Below are 15,471 nucleotides of genomic sequence, written 5' to 3'. Positions count from 1 at the left end.
TCAGCCATAAATTTGGACAAATATTGTTTGGTAGGGTAAAACTTACGAATCAACTTAAAGGAAATCTCTTTAATTTTGTTTGTCAAGAAAAACCTTTGTGGTAAAGTCCAAACTTTTTTCCATTTTTTTGCATCCTGAAAGAGAGATCTTAGTTTGGTATTTATAGACTTATGAGAGGAAAAGCAAACATTGCCAAGAGAAGAATGTATCGGATTCATGTTTACACGTCTCCAGTTATAACGCATGATGTCATCTGTAGACGCGGGACCCGAGCAGCAGTGACGTGTAAGTGTGCGACTGTGATCTTTTGTGCTGACTCCGAAGGAGCCTGCAGTTTATTGTGAAGCAGAAAATATCTGCGGACACCATGAATGGAGCGGATTATCTGCAGCAGCACAGCGCCGAGAGTCTGTCCTTCGAAGAGATGCAGCAGATTAACCCGCTCGGAGTCCATCAGCAGCAGAAAGACGAGGGCAGCCAAACCTCCGGTGAGAATAACGACAGATTTAATGTGGAGGAAACGGGCTAGCTGCTAACACACCAGACAGGGATGGCCGTGTGTGGTTTTTTTCTTTTCACTTCATTAAATCAGTTCACATTATCCTGGAACAGCTCGTAGGACACAAGTAACACCGGTGTGAGTTAAGGTTGGTTATGAGGAGGAGTGCAGCGATCCAATCTTTCCCAGTTTCCGATCTGCTTCAGGGTGGAGGGCTGATTCTGCATCTACAGCTGTGGTCACAGGTTTACATCCACTCATCATGGTCACGAATGTCACTGTCATATGGAGTTAGAGCTGGGCGATATGAGATTTTTTCATATCACGATATGTTTTTTTCATTTCAGGCGATAACGATATCTATCACGATATAAGCCAAATAACTATATTTGTAAGATTTAAATGTGCCGTTGCTCACAAGTAAAATGTGAAATAATCAGCAGCTTGTTTTTATTTAAATATTTATTTCCCATAATAAGTTCAACAGGGTAGATGTACTTAAGGAACATGAGACTTTTTCAGATAAATAAAGGCAAATATTGCAAACTACACAAAAGGCAGCCGCTAAAGCGTTTAAGTTTCAAAATAGAACAAACGAAACAGACTAAATTGTCAATTCCACTTAGAAACAAAATATTAATTCTAAAAATAAATCTTAGTTTGTTTTACAGAATAACAGACAAAACTGACTAACTTTTGTCAATATCAAATAAACTGAGAACTAAAAGGAAATTCTCAATCTCTCCTTGTTGTATAGCTGAGCTTTTCAAACAGTTTTAACAGTTACTTTAGTCTGACAAAAGCCGAATGACGAATTAGCGCTTCCAGTCAGAGACTGAGGCTACGTCCACACGTACACGGGTATTTTTGAAAACGGAGATTTTCCGTTTTCGTTTTAAAAATAATCCCGTCCACACATAAAGGCAGAAATGAAGGAAAACGCTGCTATGAACATGCCAAAGCAGCAGGTGGCGCTAGATTCCTAACCGTGCAGAAATGTTGGCCAATCAGAAGTCTAGAAGCCTCGGTGGGAAAAAGTAAACAAAGCTGGGGCATAGAAGCAGAACCGAGTCGTATGTGTGGAGGGACAGTAACTGTGTGTATATGTAAGCATTTAAACACTGCAGAGAGTAGAATTAACAGTATTGTAGAAATTCATTTCACCGAAACAATAACGTGGCGCACAGTGTGACGCATGCACCAGTTTATTGTATTTCCAGACTTGCTTTCGGCACAATTTACAGTGCACGCTACTCTGTTTTTTGTCAGACTTGAAATAGCCGAAATACCTTCACACTACGGAACTTCTATGGCTCTTCCGTTCGACAATCTCTCCGGCGTTGGAACCATCATCTGTTTTCTCTTCGGTCACGCTCGGTTGATTTTTCTAGTCGGCACACTCATTTCCTCCATTACCCGCTGGCTGCTTCCCAAACAAACACACGTGCGGCTTGGCACTTGTGCTGTACGTAACAAGTCACGCGACGTGACGCTGCGGCTGTGATTGGTTCGGCTCTGCGCTACTTAATTTGGATTGGCTGACCTTTTAAAAAAAAAAAAAAAAAAAAGAGGACAAGAGCGGCGAGGTCTATCGCGATAGCTTAATTTCTCTATCGAGTAAAAGTTATATCGCGATACATATCGTTATCGTTCTATCGCCCAGCTCTATATGGAGTTTATCTGATCTTTTTGCAGCGTGGAATGATTGTATTTTTAATGCGTGTTTTTTTCCCCCTCTTCATCCACACAGGGTCAAAAATATACATACAGATTCAAATATAAACATAAAATCTAAACTTTTGGTTGGTTAAATGTCCCTTAACAAACTGCACTTCAGCTTTTTGTTGTTTTTGTATCCATCAACAAGCTTCTGGCATAATTCTGACTGAATATTTGACCACTCTTCCTGGCATAACTTTTGTTTTTAAATTGGTTCGTTCCTTGGCACAGATCAGCTCTTAAGTATAGTCCTCAAATAGGGTTGAGGTCGGAGCCACGTAAATCCAGATGTTTAATGCTAGCCTGCTTTATCCATTTCAAAACCAGTGATGTGTTTGGGATCGTTCTCCTGCGGAAACATCCAACCATGTCCAAGCTTGAACCATCAAGCTGTTGATCTGATGTGAAGTTGAGGGATTTGGAGGTAGTTTTCCTTCTTAATTATTCCATTCACGTTGTGTTATATACCAGTACCACTGGCAGGAAATGGGCCACAGCATGTTTGACAGTCAGTCTTCTTAGGTTTGAATTCTTCAGCTCGACTCTTGTATTTGTGACCAAACAGCTCAATCTTTGTGTCGTCTGACCACAAAAGTTTTCTCGAGAAGGCATTTGGCCCGTCCACGTGGGCAGCTGCACATTTCAGTTGAGCTTGAAGGTTTTGATTTTGGAGCAGAGGCTTCTTTGTTGGTCGGTACCCTGTAACCCTGGCTTCACTGTGGACAGTTGTGCTGGTGTTACAGTAGTTTCCAGTTCATGGCAGGTATGAGCCTCGATGTTTCCTGGGCTGTTCCTGAACATCCTAACCATAGTCCTCCTTTCTGAGTCTGACAGTTCTTCAAGACCAAAGTGGTGACACGTCTGAATAATTTGTACTTGTGCGAGTGAATGTGAGTGCGAATGGTTGTCTGTCCCTGTGTGTTGGCCCTGTGACAGACTGGCGACCTGTCCAGGGTGTACCCCGCCTCTCGCCCTATGACAGCTGGGATAGGCTCCAGCACCCCCCGCGAAGCTGAAAAGGATAAGCGGAAGCGAATGGATGGATCTCTGCAGATCCTTAAACATCCTGGTTTAAGCTGCAGCCTTAGGTCAGCTTCTACAGAGCACTGTTTACAGCAATGGCTTCTTCCTCCAGGCTGGATGGACACTGAAATAACCCACTGTTCAGGCCATGTGCACATTGTACTACACAATTTGCACTTTTAAAATTAATATCTAAGGTTCATCAAGGTTGCACTCACCAGTATACAGACGTTTGTTATAGTTTGTATAGTTTTTTAAGACTTTCTGTTACTTGTATCCTCATATTTATGTTCTCCTTGTGAATATGTTGCTTATTTAAAATGGTTTCTTTTTGTATACAGAGAGCAAAGGGAACCAGAGTCAGATTCCTCATCTGTATGCACAAACTCGGCCAAATAAAGATGACTCTGAATCTGAACAGGCTTTGATCCTGACAACTTAAGACATACATTACAGCATCACTCATTAAAAGGCCAGAATCACCATGGTGTTCATGCCCTTGATGAGTGGATGGAAACTTCTGACCAGAACTGTAACCATAGCAGTGTTTTCTTCTGACTGAACTTGCTTTACAAGCCACATTCACACATTTACACACCACTTCTTACTGTGTGCCTTTGTGTGTCTGTGGAGCAGGGCATCAAATTAGCTCCACTTTTAAGGTGCAGCAGTCTAAGCACAGAAGCCCACGCGGTCTCTAAGGGCTGATTTGGATTTCTGTGGGGAGCTGGTGACGTAACCTACATAAGTGGCTGACATTTTTGCTGGCATTTACACTTGTGCTGGTGCATTATGGGTTAGTTGCAGTTTGTCCCGGTGTTTCATATGTAGTGCCAGCCAACAGAAATAAATAAAATACTGGGTCCTCACCTTTGTCAGAAAAACATGTTTTTCCCTCTAGTTTTCCCCCATTCTTTGTAGTTTCAGCATTCTCCTTCCAGGAATCTGCTGGTATTTGTGAGTCGTTATATTGATGCTGTAATTATTATTCCTTGTATCAAGACAGCGATTGTTATTCTCTCACTAATCAACAGTGCTGAACAGAACAACCACATTAGTTGGCAACTTTGACCTGACATGTAGTTACATTCCCCAGGAGGTGCATGTCAGGATTGCACACTTACACAGAGAGCAGAGACATCCTTCAGATGAGTCCTGTTTCTTCTTCTACTTTTATCTGCAGTGTCAATATTTCACTTCTGTCACTGCCCACAGCTCGTTGCCATAGGTGAGGGTAGCAGCATATCATAGGAGTGCACCAAACATAATGAGAAAGACAGGGAAGGTTATGAAAAAACCATTAGCAAATACACAAATAAAAGTTGTTGTTGTTTTGTTTGTTTTTGCAGTTTTCAGTTTACAAGTCAGGTCCATGCCAAATAGCGCTAATGGATATGTAACCATGACAATGTCATACAAAGAAAAAATGGACATGTTTCTCTTGAATTGGACTGAGTTGTAATTTATATGCAGTTTATTTTTCCTAACGTGTGACGTCTGTGTGTTCTTGATGGTTTTGCTTGTTTGTTTAAACTTTTTTTAATATGTAAGTGACCTCATTTCTTATGTTTGTTTGTTTTTATGCCTGTGAAGCTCTTTGAGCCTCTTTATGTGATTATGTATGAGGCAAATAAAAATGAATTGGACTGAATTGGATTTAGTGACCATTTGAATCTGTTTTTTTAAACGCACATATAATGCAAAACTGGGGGGAAAAAAACTAAACTAAACTGAGCAGTTAGCTCAGGTGATGAATACAGTGGGGCAAAAAAGTATTTAGTCAGCCACCGATTGTGCAAGTTCCCCCACCTAAAATGATGACAGAGGTCAGTAATTTGCACCAGAGGTACACTTCAACTGTGAGAGACAGAATGTGAAAAAAAAAAAAAAAATCCATGAATCCACATGGTAGGATTTGTAAAGAATTTATTCGTAAATCAGGGTGGAAAATAAGTATTTGGTCAATAACAAAAATACAACTCAATACTTTGTAACATAACCTTTGTTGGCAATAACAGAGGTCAAACGTTTACTATAGGTCTTTACCAGGTTTGCACACACAGTAGCTGGTATTTTGGCCCATTCCTCCATGCAGATCTTCTCGAGAGCAGTGATGTTTTGGGGCTGTCGCCGAGCAACACGGACTTTCAACTCCCGCCACAGATTTTCTATGGGGTTGAGGTCTGGAGACTGGCTAGGCCACTCCAGGACTTTCAAATGCTTCTTACGGAGCCACTCCTTTGTTGCCCGGGCGGTGTGTTTTGGATCGTTGTCATGTTGGAAGACCCAGCCTCGTTTCATCTTCAAAGTTCTCACTGATGGAAGGAGGTTTTGGCTCAAAATCTCACGATACATGGCCCCATTCATTCTGTCCTTAACACGGATCAGTCGTCCTGTCCCCTTGGCAGAAAAACAGCCCCATAGCATGCTGTTTCCACCCCCATGCTTCACAGTAGGTATGGTGTTCTTGGGATGCAACTCAGTATTCTTCTTCCTCCAAACACGACGAGTTGAGTTTATACCAAAAAGTTCTACTTTGGTTTCATCTGACCACATGACATTCTCCCAATCCTCTGCTGTATCATCCATGTGCTCTCTGGCAAACTTCAGACGGGCCTGGACATGCACTGGCTTCAGCAGCGGAACACGTCTGGCACTGCGGGATTTGATTCCCTGCCGTTGTAGTGTGTTACTGATGGTGACCTTTGTTACTTTGGTCCCAGCTCTCTGCAGGTCATTCACCAGGTCCCCCCGTGTGGTTCTGGGATCTTTGCTCACCGTTCTCATGATCATTTTGACCCCACAGGATGAGATCTTGCGTGGAGCCCCAGATGGAGGGAGATTATCAGTGGTCTTGTATGTCTTCCATTTTCTGATGATTGCTCCCACAGTTGATTTTTTCACACCAAGCTGCTTGCCTATTGTAGATTCACTCTTCCCAGTCTGGTGCAGGTCTACAATACTTTTCCTGGTGTCCTTCAAAAGCTCTTTGGTCTTGGCCATGGCGGAGTTTGGAGTCTGACTGTTTGAGGCTGTGGACAGGTGTCTTTTATACAGATGATGAGTTCAAACAGGTGCCATTCATACAGGTAACGAGTGGGGGACAGAAAAGCTTCTTACAGAAGACGTTACAGGTCTGTGAGAGCCAGAGATTTTCCTTGTTTGAGGTGACCAAATACTTATTTTCCACCCTAATTTACGAATAAATTCTTTACAAATCCTACCATGTGAATTCATGGATTTTTTTTTCACATTCTGTCTCTCACAGTTGAAGTGTACCTCTGGTGCAAATTACTGACCTCTGTCATCATTTTAAGTGGGGGAACTTGCACAATCGGTGGCTGACTAAATACTTTTTTGCCCCACTGTATGTTAACATTCTTTATGTATTTATATCAGTATGTTAAATATATTTCCTGGGACGGAGTAGATTGCAGTCAGCTGTGTTCTGTCATCTTACCCCTCCCAGTTAAGTGTATAATCCTAGCTATCCGCCTATTAAGTCTGAGGTCATTAGTCATTTTTATTTTATTTAATTTTTATTATTTTTTATTTTAATTTTTTCATTTTTATTTTTATTTATTTTTATTTTATTGTTTTTTAACTTTATTGCTATGTCTGGTTTTATTACTATGTGCATATTAGTATTGTACAGCACTTTGGTCTACCAGGTGTGTTTTTAAAGTGCTATATAAATAAATAATTGATGATGATGGTGATTTCCGGGTCCAAACTCCTCTTCAGGTCCCAAACAAACACTGAGAGATAAAAACTGTCTAAATTCTTTCATCTTTAATAAAATGATCCGTGTGGCTGCTCTGCAATAAAGTTTCAAATCCAGGCATCCACGAGAAACAGGATTTATGAAGTTTGAAGTTCTGAAAAATTTCTGAAAAATTAAAAACATACAGCTCTGCTATCCAACATAAATGAAGACAGAAAACGAAACACCAGTGACGTTTGTAGGGTTGCTGAAGTTGGGCTAGCTGGTATATAATGTTGTGGTGGCTAGCTACAGAGCTATAGTTAGCATAATACAAACACACAGTGAAGCTGGAGGATGAACGCCAAATCTTTATCCCATCGATAAAAATTAAGATGAAGGTTCACGATTTTTAGGGACAAATGCAATCACATGGCAGGAGAAAGATGCTCTAATTGGACCAAACGTCACTCAGGAGATAATCCATTCAGAATTAGTCATTAATATACTGCTGCATGGTTTATATTACTCATAATTTAAAAAATCCCGATCCTCAGCTTCATGTACCCATTCAAATCTTTGTTGGCCTCAGAATTATTTTTTTCTAACCTGATCAAATATTTGATGCCTGGCAAACTGTGAGCTGCTGGGCTGTAGTTACACCGTGAGGTTTTAAAAACTGAGCTTTAAAACAAGTAATTTTGTAATGGTTTTGTAATTGATTCATTCTTTGCTGGAAGACATAATTACACATTATTCAATACAATATATATATTTATGAGTATAACATATATATCTAATTCCATGGCCTGTACCTTTAAATTATTATTTATATGATGGCTTTGAAGCAGGAATTCTCTTATAAACTCTGGTGAAGCAAAGTGAAAAAAACCCCAACTTGTTTCACTTTCACAAACTCCTTCATCCTGACAGCATTTCTTTTAAAACACTCACTGGAAGTACAATGATAAAGCATTTCTTTTATTGCAGGCTAAAAGTCGACTAGAAACACAAGCTTGCTAAAGATTTTCACTCATCTCAGTATAGTTTCATTCTTTCTTCTAATTTCTATCAGATTCCTAGAATACTCCAGTGCTACAATTGCCTTTATAATAATTTAACTCCATGTGTTTTGCTGTTTTCTGCAGAAGTTCAGCAGCTGCTGGAGATGAAAGAGGATCACCCTGAATGGAGCCTCGGTCTGGACCAGCAGGACCGAGAGTCTCTGCAGATAAAGGAGGAACAGGAAGAACTCTGGACCAATCAGGAGGGAGAGCAGCATAATGGATTGAAGGTGACTGATGTCACCACTTTCCCATTCACTATTGTTACTGTAAAGAGTGAAGATGATGATAAAGAGAAGTCTCAGTCTTTGCAGCTTCATCAAAGCCAAACTGAAGACAACAGTGAGATGGAGCCTCTGACCAGCAGCCCAGCTAAACAGGTAAAAACAGAGCCTGATGAAGAGGACTGTGGAGGACCAGAATCAGAAGGGAACCTTGATACACATATTTATTTACAACCAAAAACTGATGTAAAGGCTTCAGACTCTTCTGAGACTGAAGTGAGTAATGATGATGATGACTGGAAGGAGCCTGTATCAGATTCTGGACCTAAAACCAGACACAGTGATGATGTTTGGAAGGTGAGCAGGGAACTTGAGTCAGGCATAAAGAGTCAGGGGGCATTTAACATTTTAAACAAATCCTTTAGCTGCTCAGAGTGTGATAAAGAGTTTCTCCAAAGGCAGTCTCTTCAAAAACACATGACATGTCATTCAAAAATAATTATCCTCCAGCTCCAGCTTGGAAATTAAGAAATCTCATACAGTGAGGAAAAATGTAGAGTCTCAGAGGACAGACCACACCGAAGAGAAACCATTTGGCTGTAATGTTTGTGAAACAACTTTAAGACAGCGGTATAGTCTTGACAGAGACATGAGAGTTCACACAGGAGAGAAACCATTTGGTTGTGATATTTGTAGCAAAAGATTTTCATATTCACGAGATTTGAAAAGACACCAGAGTGTCCATACAGTAGAGAAACAATTTAGTTGTGGTGTTTGTTGTAAAAGATTCAAGCAGAAGATGCATTTCAAGGCTCACAGAAAAGTCCACACAGCAGAGAGGCCATTGGGTTATGAGCCATATAGCTGCGAGGTTTGTGGCAAAAGATTTAACCAAAACACTCATCTTAAGTCTCAAATAAGAATCCACACACGAGAGAAACTTTTCTGTTGTAAGATTTGTACAAAGAAATATAGACATTCTTCTACTTTCAATAAACACATAAAAATTCACACAGGAGAAAAACTGTTTAGATGTGATGTCTTTGGTAAGATATTTACTAATCACGAAAGTTTGAAGATTCACAAGATAGTCCATACTGGAGAGAAACCATATGGCTGTGGTGTTTGTGGCGAAGGATTCAACCGAGGAAGCAATCTGAAGAGACACATGCAACTTCATGTGGGAGAGAAACCATTTGGCTGTGAAGTGTGTGGGAAGAACTTTACATGATCTGAAAAACTGAAAAGACATGTGAAAGTTAATGTAAAAGAGAAACAGTTTGGTAGTGCAGAAATTTTTACGTGACAGGGAAGTCTGAGACACATGGGGACATGTTAATAATGTATTCCCAGTTGTTCACATTTCCATTATTTTGTACAATTAATTGCTACATAAATATAAAACAGTGATACTAGTTGTACTTGGGGTAATATACAATCTATCATTGGTAAATCAGTACTTATAGGTAAGAAATTAGACCTCAGTTAATTTATATCAGGAGAGATAGTTGGAGAAGATCACCTTTAGGACTTTCTGTTAGCTTCCTGGAAGTCATAATGATCAAGAAAGCCACTATAGGCTTTGGTGACTAAATGGGTCCAGGGCTTGCAAAATCGCTAGCCCGACGTCCCGGAGCTAGCGATATCTCCGGTCGGGCCACCAAAATCTGTTGGGTTATCATATAGCCCAACGGTCGGGGCTGAGAAAGATTTTGGTGGCCCGACCGGAGATATCGCTAGCTCCGGGACGTCGGGCTAGCGATTTTGCGAGCCCTGCGGGTCAAAGACAAGACTTTTACAAGTTAGAGTGAGCCTTAATCCCACTGTGAAATGTATCTATTTCTGTGTTTACCTTTTAAAAGAATTTGTTTGACATGATTTGAGTTGAAGCAAACTTTCTTGGGAATATAATTTTATTTTGCACACAAACAGTTTTTGGCCTTGGATACTCTGCTATATATAGTTTTAAATAAGGTTTAATGTACTTAAACTTGGAATATAATTTTATTAATTATATGACCAACAATGTGAAACTGTATATAGTTTTTTTTGTTGCCTTATGCCCCTGTTACACAGGCCTAGAGACCAGTTGACTATCATCCTGCCAACCACTGGTCGCTAGGGTAAAATGTGTAATCCCCGACTGCTTGGCAAGTGGTTGCTGGCTGTCACGAGCTAAAATTAATGGCAAAGAGGTGTATTGTGTTGCACCAAAAACCTCATAGCGATTGCTTTGGTTGCTAGCAGATTGTTACCCATAGTTTGCATGGACACAGACACTCTGCAGACACTCAATAACTACTTGCCGAGCGGTCAGCGGGACTGGTTGGTGACCTTGAGAGCTTTTAATCACTTGACCTCTAACTGTAAATGCAGGTGTGCCGACAGCGCCAACAAGTCTACAGCCAGTCACCAAACATGATGCAAAAAAACGTGTCAAGATTCAGCATCCCGCCAATGGAAAGGAGGACTGCACGTAGATCCATGAAAGGAAGAGGGAGATGGCAGAAGTGCCTGCCTGCCAGTTCCAGTTCGGACATCACTCTTGCAACCTCTCAATACCAGAAGGACTCGGACGAAAACAGTGACCCCTCGCTGTCACTCATTGCCAACATGCCACACACAATGCTGGAGCCGGGCTCGTCAGCCAGCCTGCACGGACGTGTTGGCCACAGAGTTGTGACCGGGGAGCCAGAGTTGGAGATAGAGGATGAAAAGCCAATGGTGTCACATTGGCCCGGGGTCAAGAAGAGGATCCGGATGGAGCCAGAGGCAACTCTCTCGCCCGAACAGGAAGACCACCTCGTAGAGTGGTTTGCAGCTCACCCGTTCTTCTACGACCAGACAGCACGCGACTTCAAGGACAAGCGCAGGCGAGAGCAGCTGCTGGATCAGAAGGCCGAGGAGCTAGGAGTTACCGGTGAGCTATGTCTCTGTAATTTCTGTTGATGCTCAGTATCTTAAAACACTCTAACGTTTTTTATCTTTTTTTAAACGGGACATTTATGTTTGTGTTTTTTTTTCGACTGTGCTCAGGGAACTTCCTCTGGGGGTGGTTCCGCAACATGCGGACCGTCTATGGTAAACTAAGGAAGAAGAAGAATGAGCAAGCAACACGACCACTGACAGCCAGGCAGCGGTGGACTTCAGATATGTTCAAATTCTTGGACAAGCACATGACCATCCGCAGGAGCAGCCTGGGAAAGGTAGAGTAATATGCCCTTTTGTTTGTTTGTTTTTTTCTCCCTTGTAGCTGCTCTGTTTAATGGCGTTTCAGGGGAAGTAGTTAAGCAAAAGTAAATGTGCTATAAAATGTCTGCACTTGCCTTGTATGCATTTGATATTTATGTTAATGTTTGTTTGCTTGTGTTTAAAAAGCTTCAAGGGGCACAGTCCACCAATACCGGAGTGGAAGAGGAGGAGGAGGAAGAGGAAGAAGAAGAAGGAGACGAAGAGCCTGCGAGGTCATCAAGTCGTCCTGGGTCTCCGTCTCCTGTTCCCTCCAGTCAAACCCCAAAGTTAAAGGGCAAGAAGGCCAAGCTCGCCAGCCGCTGCGTCAACAAGGCAGTTCTTCAAATCCCAAACAGCATGTCCTCACTGCAGACGGCTATGAGGTCCCTGCAGGTAGCTATGGAGTCCCTGCAGGCGGCCGTTGGGGGGTTGAGCAACAACCGAGTCATGTACTGTCAATACCTGAGCACCGAGGTGGGCATGCTCACAGAGGAACAGTGGTCAATGTTTCAGCAGGAGACTATGGGGATGCTTATTCGTTTCCGTACTGCCCGTCAGCAGCGGCAGCAGTCCGCAGTTCCAGTCCTCCTCCCTCCGGGCTCCATGGAGTCGATTCCAGGCCCGAGCAGCACTCTGCTCAGTAGTTCCTATTTCCAGTCCCGGCCAGCACCGCCCCAGTAGCCTCTGTCCCAGCAAATTAATTTTTTTATTGAATTTGTGAACTATTTCACAATTTATTTACTGATCATAGTTGAGTGTTTATGTTAATAAACAATCATGTTTCACTGGTACTTACTTCTTGATTCCTTGTATCACAGTAGTAAAACTTGTGCCTTACAGCTGCAAGACATTTTAATTGGCGCAAATTTTACTTTGAGGCGGAGAGTCTCAGTTTCTTGTCGGTGTTATGTGTAAACTTGAAAAATAGAAAAAGCAGATGTTTCTCATTATATTGTACTTTATACATGGACCATTGTGACCTTTAAATTCTTATATTCTAAATTTGAAATTAAAATTTCAATTTCTTTTCATGTGAGTGAACTATCTTGTATTTTGTATTTATTACACTGGGATATAGGGATACCAAAAAAGCTAAAAATAATTGCCTTATTCATTCAAATCTCTCCACAGCCACAAGTTAGCCTACCAGGTTAGAGCTCCAGCAGTGTTATAGTCATGCTTCAGGTAGACTCGCTGCCTTTTGTCATCATGACTTCCTGCTACGAATATCTTGCATGACTGCCTCGTCTCTCCAGGCTTTGGGGATAATGTGTTTGGCATTTTCCTCATGATCCAGGACTGAACACAACATTTAGACACATGCGGACACAATCAAACTGATGACATTTGGCATTTGTTGAAGTTCTGTGGAGAGACAACAGAAGCTGTGGCCAAGTATCTCTTTTTTGTTTTCCACTATATTTATGCTTGACGAAAGTTGGTAGCTAAGGATTCTCTGGTGAACTGTCAAGCATTGACTGTCAGTACTCCGCACTCCATCAAGTGCCAAACTTCTTACTCACCTCCTGTCAACTGTCAAGGGTGCCTGGCATAGACGTGACACCATCTTCAGGGTGTCTACAGTGGCACCACAGAACAACACCAGAAATGGCGCTATACTAACCACAGACAGAAGACTAGAGTGCGTTAGCTGCTGGTAGTCACCAGGTACTGGGAGGTCGGTGCCATTTTGATGCCAGGTTAAAAGGACAGCTGCAGTTAGAAGATGTCTTTGTCAGGCAGACGATCTGCAGAAGCATGTGATACATGGCAGACTTAATTCTCAGGGATTAAACAAAGACAACCCTCTCCAATTCTGCCATCAAGTTTTCTTATTGAACTACTGAATTCAGCATGTTACCAATGCCTGAGGACAGCCATTACTACATTAAGGATGGAGAGTAAAGAGACATAATGAGATCTGAATTGTCCGGCAAGGTGAGTAGGACTGGAGTTGCTCTGAGGATCCTGCTACATATACCCAGTCTGGGTTGATCTCCCACCCACCAGGTGCTGATCACTGAAGAGTAGTTACCTGCCAATTGGTAGGGGAGGTCCACAACCAGCAACCAATCTGAGTCGATTCAGTTGCACAACCAGTCGCCAACCACCTAGCAAATGAAAATATGAACTTCACTTGATTTAGTGGTTGCTGGAGGTCATGAGTATTTGGGGCTGCCCACAGGTCTCTACACCTGTGTGACTGAAGCATTAATTTATCAGCAGCACTCGTGCTTACCTGCATTGTCAACCACCGAAGACACAATTTAAGAAGGAATATTAAAACACAAACTCGACATATTAGAAAGCCTTTCTGGCAGAAAACCCTCAGGTTTGATTTCTGCAGAAGGCAGCAGCTGTTTTGGGCTAAACCGAACACAGTGAGTGGGATATTTAATAAAGTTTAATAAAAATGCAATACTTGTTTCATTATGGATATAAATCAGCAGCACCTTAGGTAAAGCTTTACCAGTACCAGTATGTTGGATGTATCTGCTGAACCAGTGCTTATTTTGGGCATCAGGTTCACCTGGGAACAGTTTTAAACTCTGAACGACATAGTTTAGTGAGCAGAACTCGATATCAGATTAATTCAGTGGTGTATTTCAATGTTGTTAAAATTTAGTTTATAAAATTTTGATGACATGTTTTTTTTTTTTCATTTTGAAGATTTTTCATGAGCATTGTAATTTAAATGGCAAAAGCAGTGTAATTCCTCCAGCTGACTGAATGTATTTGTTAGCAACTGGGTAATCAGTCATGTATGTGTAATGTCAAAGAGTATGATTATGACTGTGGAGGACCAGAGCTCCCAACAAAAAATAAATAAAAGACTAAAACAAACAACTTAATTTGCCTTTAAAACAAAGAGTGCTAAAATAAAAGTAGGCATGAATTAACACGTAAAATGTGACCAGTTGATATTTCTCTTGTATTTGCTTTTTGTGTTTATTTCTCAGTTTGCTGTCCCTTGCAATGTTCATTTAGATAGATCTGTTTCATTTCTTTGTTTCTTGAAACATTTACGTCTGTCTTCTTTTTGTGATGATGAAATGTAAACTAGACCCATTTAAATTCTTAACTGTTGAGCAACTAAAATTCTTTATGAAGCAAAAATTCAAAATGTGTATATCATGTTGTTGAATGCATTTTCTTTCATAAAACAACATTAAATACTTGACCTGTGTTTTGTAGTCACCAGTCTTCTTCTTTAATGGCTTTGTTTGTTTGTTAGGAGCTGCTGTATGGAGCTGATAAAAACTCCACAGGATACCTTTCAATAGAAGAGGTAATGCCTCCTTTCCCCCCAGCTGTTTTGAAACAATGTAAACATTTTCAAAAAGCAATGTTACTGATATCAACATTTAATGTGTTTTGTTTTTGAACTAGTTCAAGTTTTGAGGCTTTAAACTCTTTGCAAATGGCCTCATTCTAATTTTATTTACATGTTGTATTCCAACATTTGGAAACAAGTTTAAATAAAAAAAGTGGGTAGAAGAGGAACTGCATACTTTATAAACAGTGTTTCATTATATCTAATTTTATTAAATGGATGCTCAGTATAGTTACATGCACAGACCTGTTACAGGACACATCTTCAGAGGAAGATTTGAATATTTAAGATTAAAAATAGTATCCACCGGATTGTTTTTTTTTTTTTTAATGCTCAAATTTGTATTTTGAAGAAAGAAAACGGCTTCTTTTGGGGTGTTTTTATTCTTTAATAAAGAAAATACATTTTTAAAAGTAATGACTGTGAAAATAAATTACGATTTAAGATAAACCGTTTTATTAAACAGCTAAGGATGCAGCAAAAGTAAAACAATAATTGTTTTTTTTACATTATGCATCTTAAATGTGTTCTTGTATTTTTTTGTGCGCTGTGCACATTTCACACAGTGCGTTATACTGTATATAAAAGACAAATAACCACATGTGTTATATAACCATATGTGTTTATTGTATGTTAATAACTGTATTTGCGTTTTTATTGTTCTTAATATGGAC

The 15,471-nt window shown here is 40.7% G+C and overlaps 1 protein-coding gene across 3 annotated transcripts; it reads left to right on the top strand.

Moving 5' to 3' along the window:
- Positions 1–281: 281 nt before the first annotated feature.
- On the top strand, positions 282–14,650 carry wu:fb74b10 (uncharacterized). 3 transcript variants are annotated; one of them, XM_024803419.2, is made up of 6 exons: positions 282–488; positions 8,093–8,238; positions 8,323–8,388; positions 10,609–11,152; positions 11,269–11,438; positions 11,611–14,650. In XM_024803419.2, the coding sequence occupies exons 1-6, from the start codon at positions 368–370 to the stop codon at positions 12,142–12,144; spliced, it is 1,581 nt and encodes a 526-aa protein (XP_024659187.1). In that variant the 5' UTR covers positions 282–367; the 3' UTR covers positions 12,145–14,650. The 3 variants fall into 3 exon arrangements, with proteins under 3 accessions (XP_024659187.1, XP_004565254.1, XP_004565253.1); XM_004565197.5 differs by having other exon boundaries at positions 8,314–8,388; XM_004565196.6 differs by having other exon boundaries at positions 8,093–8,388.
- The last annotated feature ends 821 nt before the right edge of the window (positions 14,651–15,471 follow it).

This window comes from Maylandia zebra, linkage group LG8 (assembly GCF_041146795.1).
Source record: "Maylandia zebra isolate NMK-2024a linkage group LG8, Mzebra_GT3a, whole genome shotgun sequence".
Classification (NCBI taxonomy): domain Eukaryota; kingdom Metazoa; phylum Chordata; class Actinopteri; order Cichliformes; family Cichlidae; genus Maylandia; species Maylandia zebra.
The sequence above is the reverse complement of the archived record's forward strand: the minus strand, read 5'-3'. Positions and strand labels throughout refer to the sequence as shown.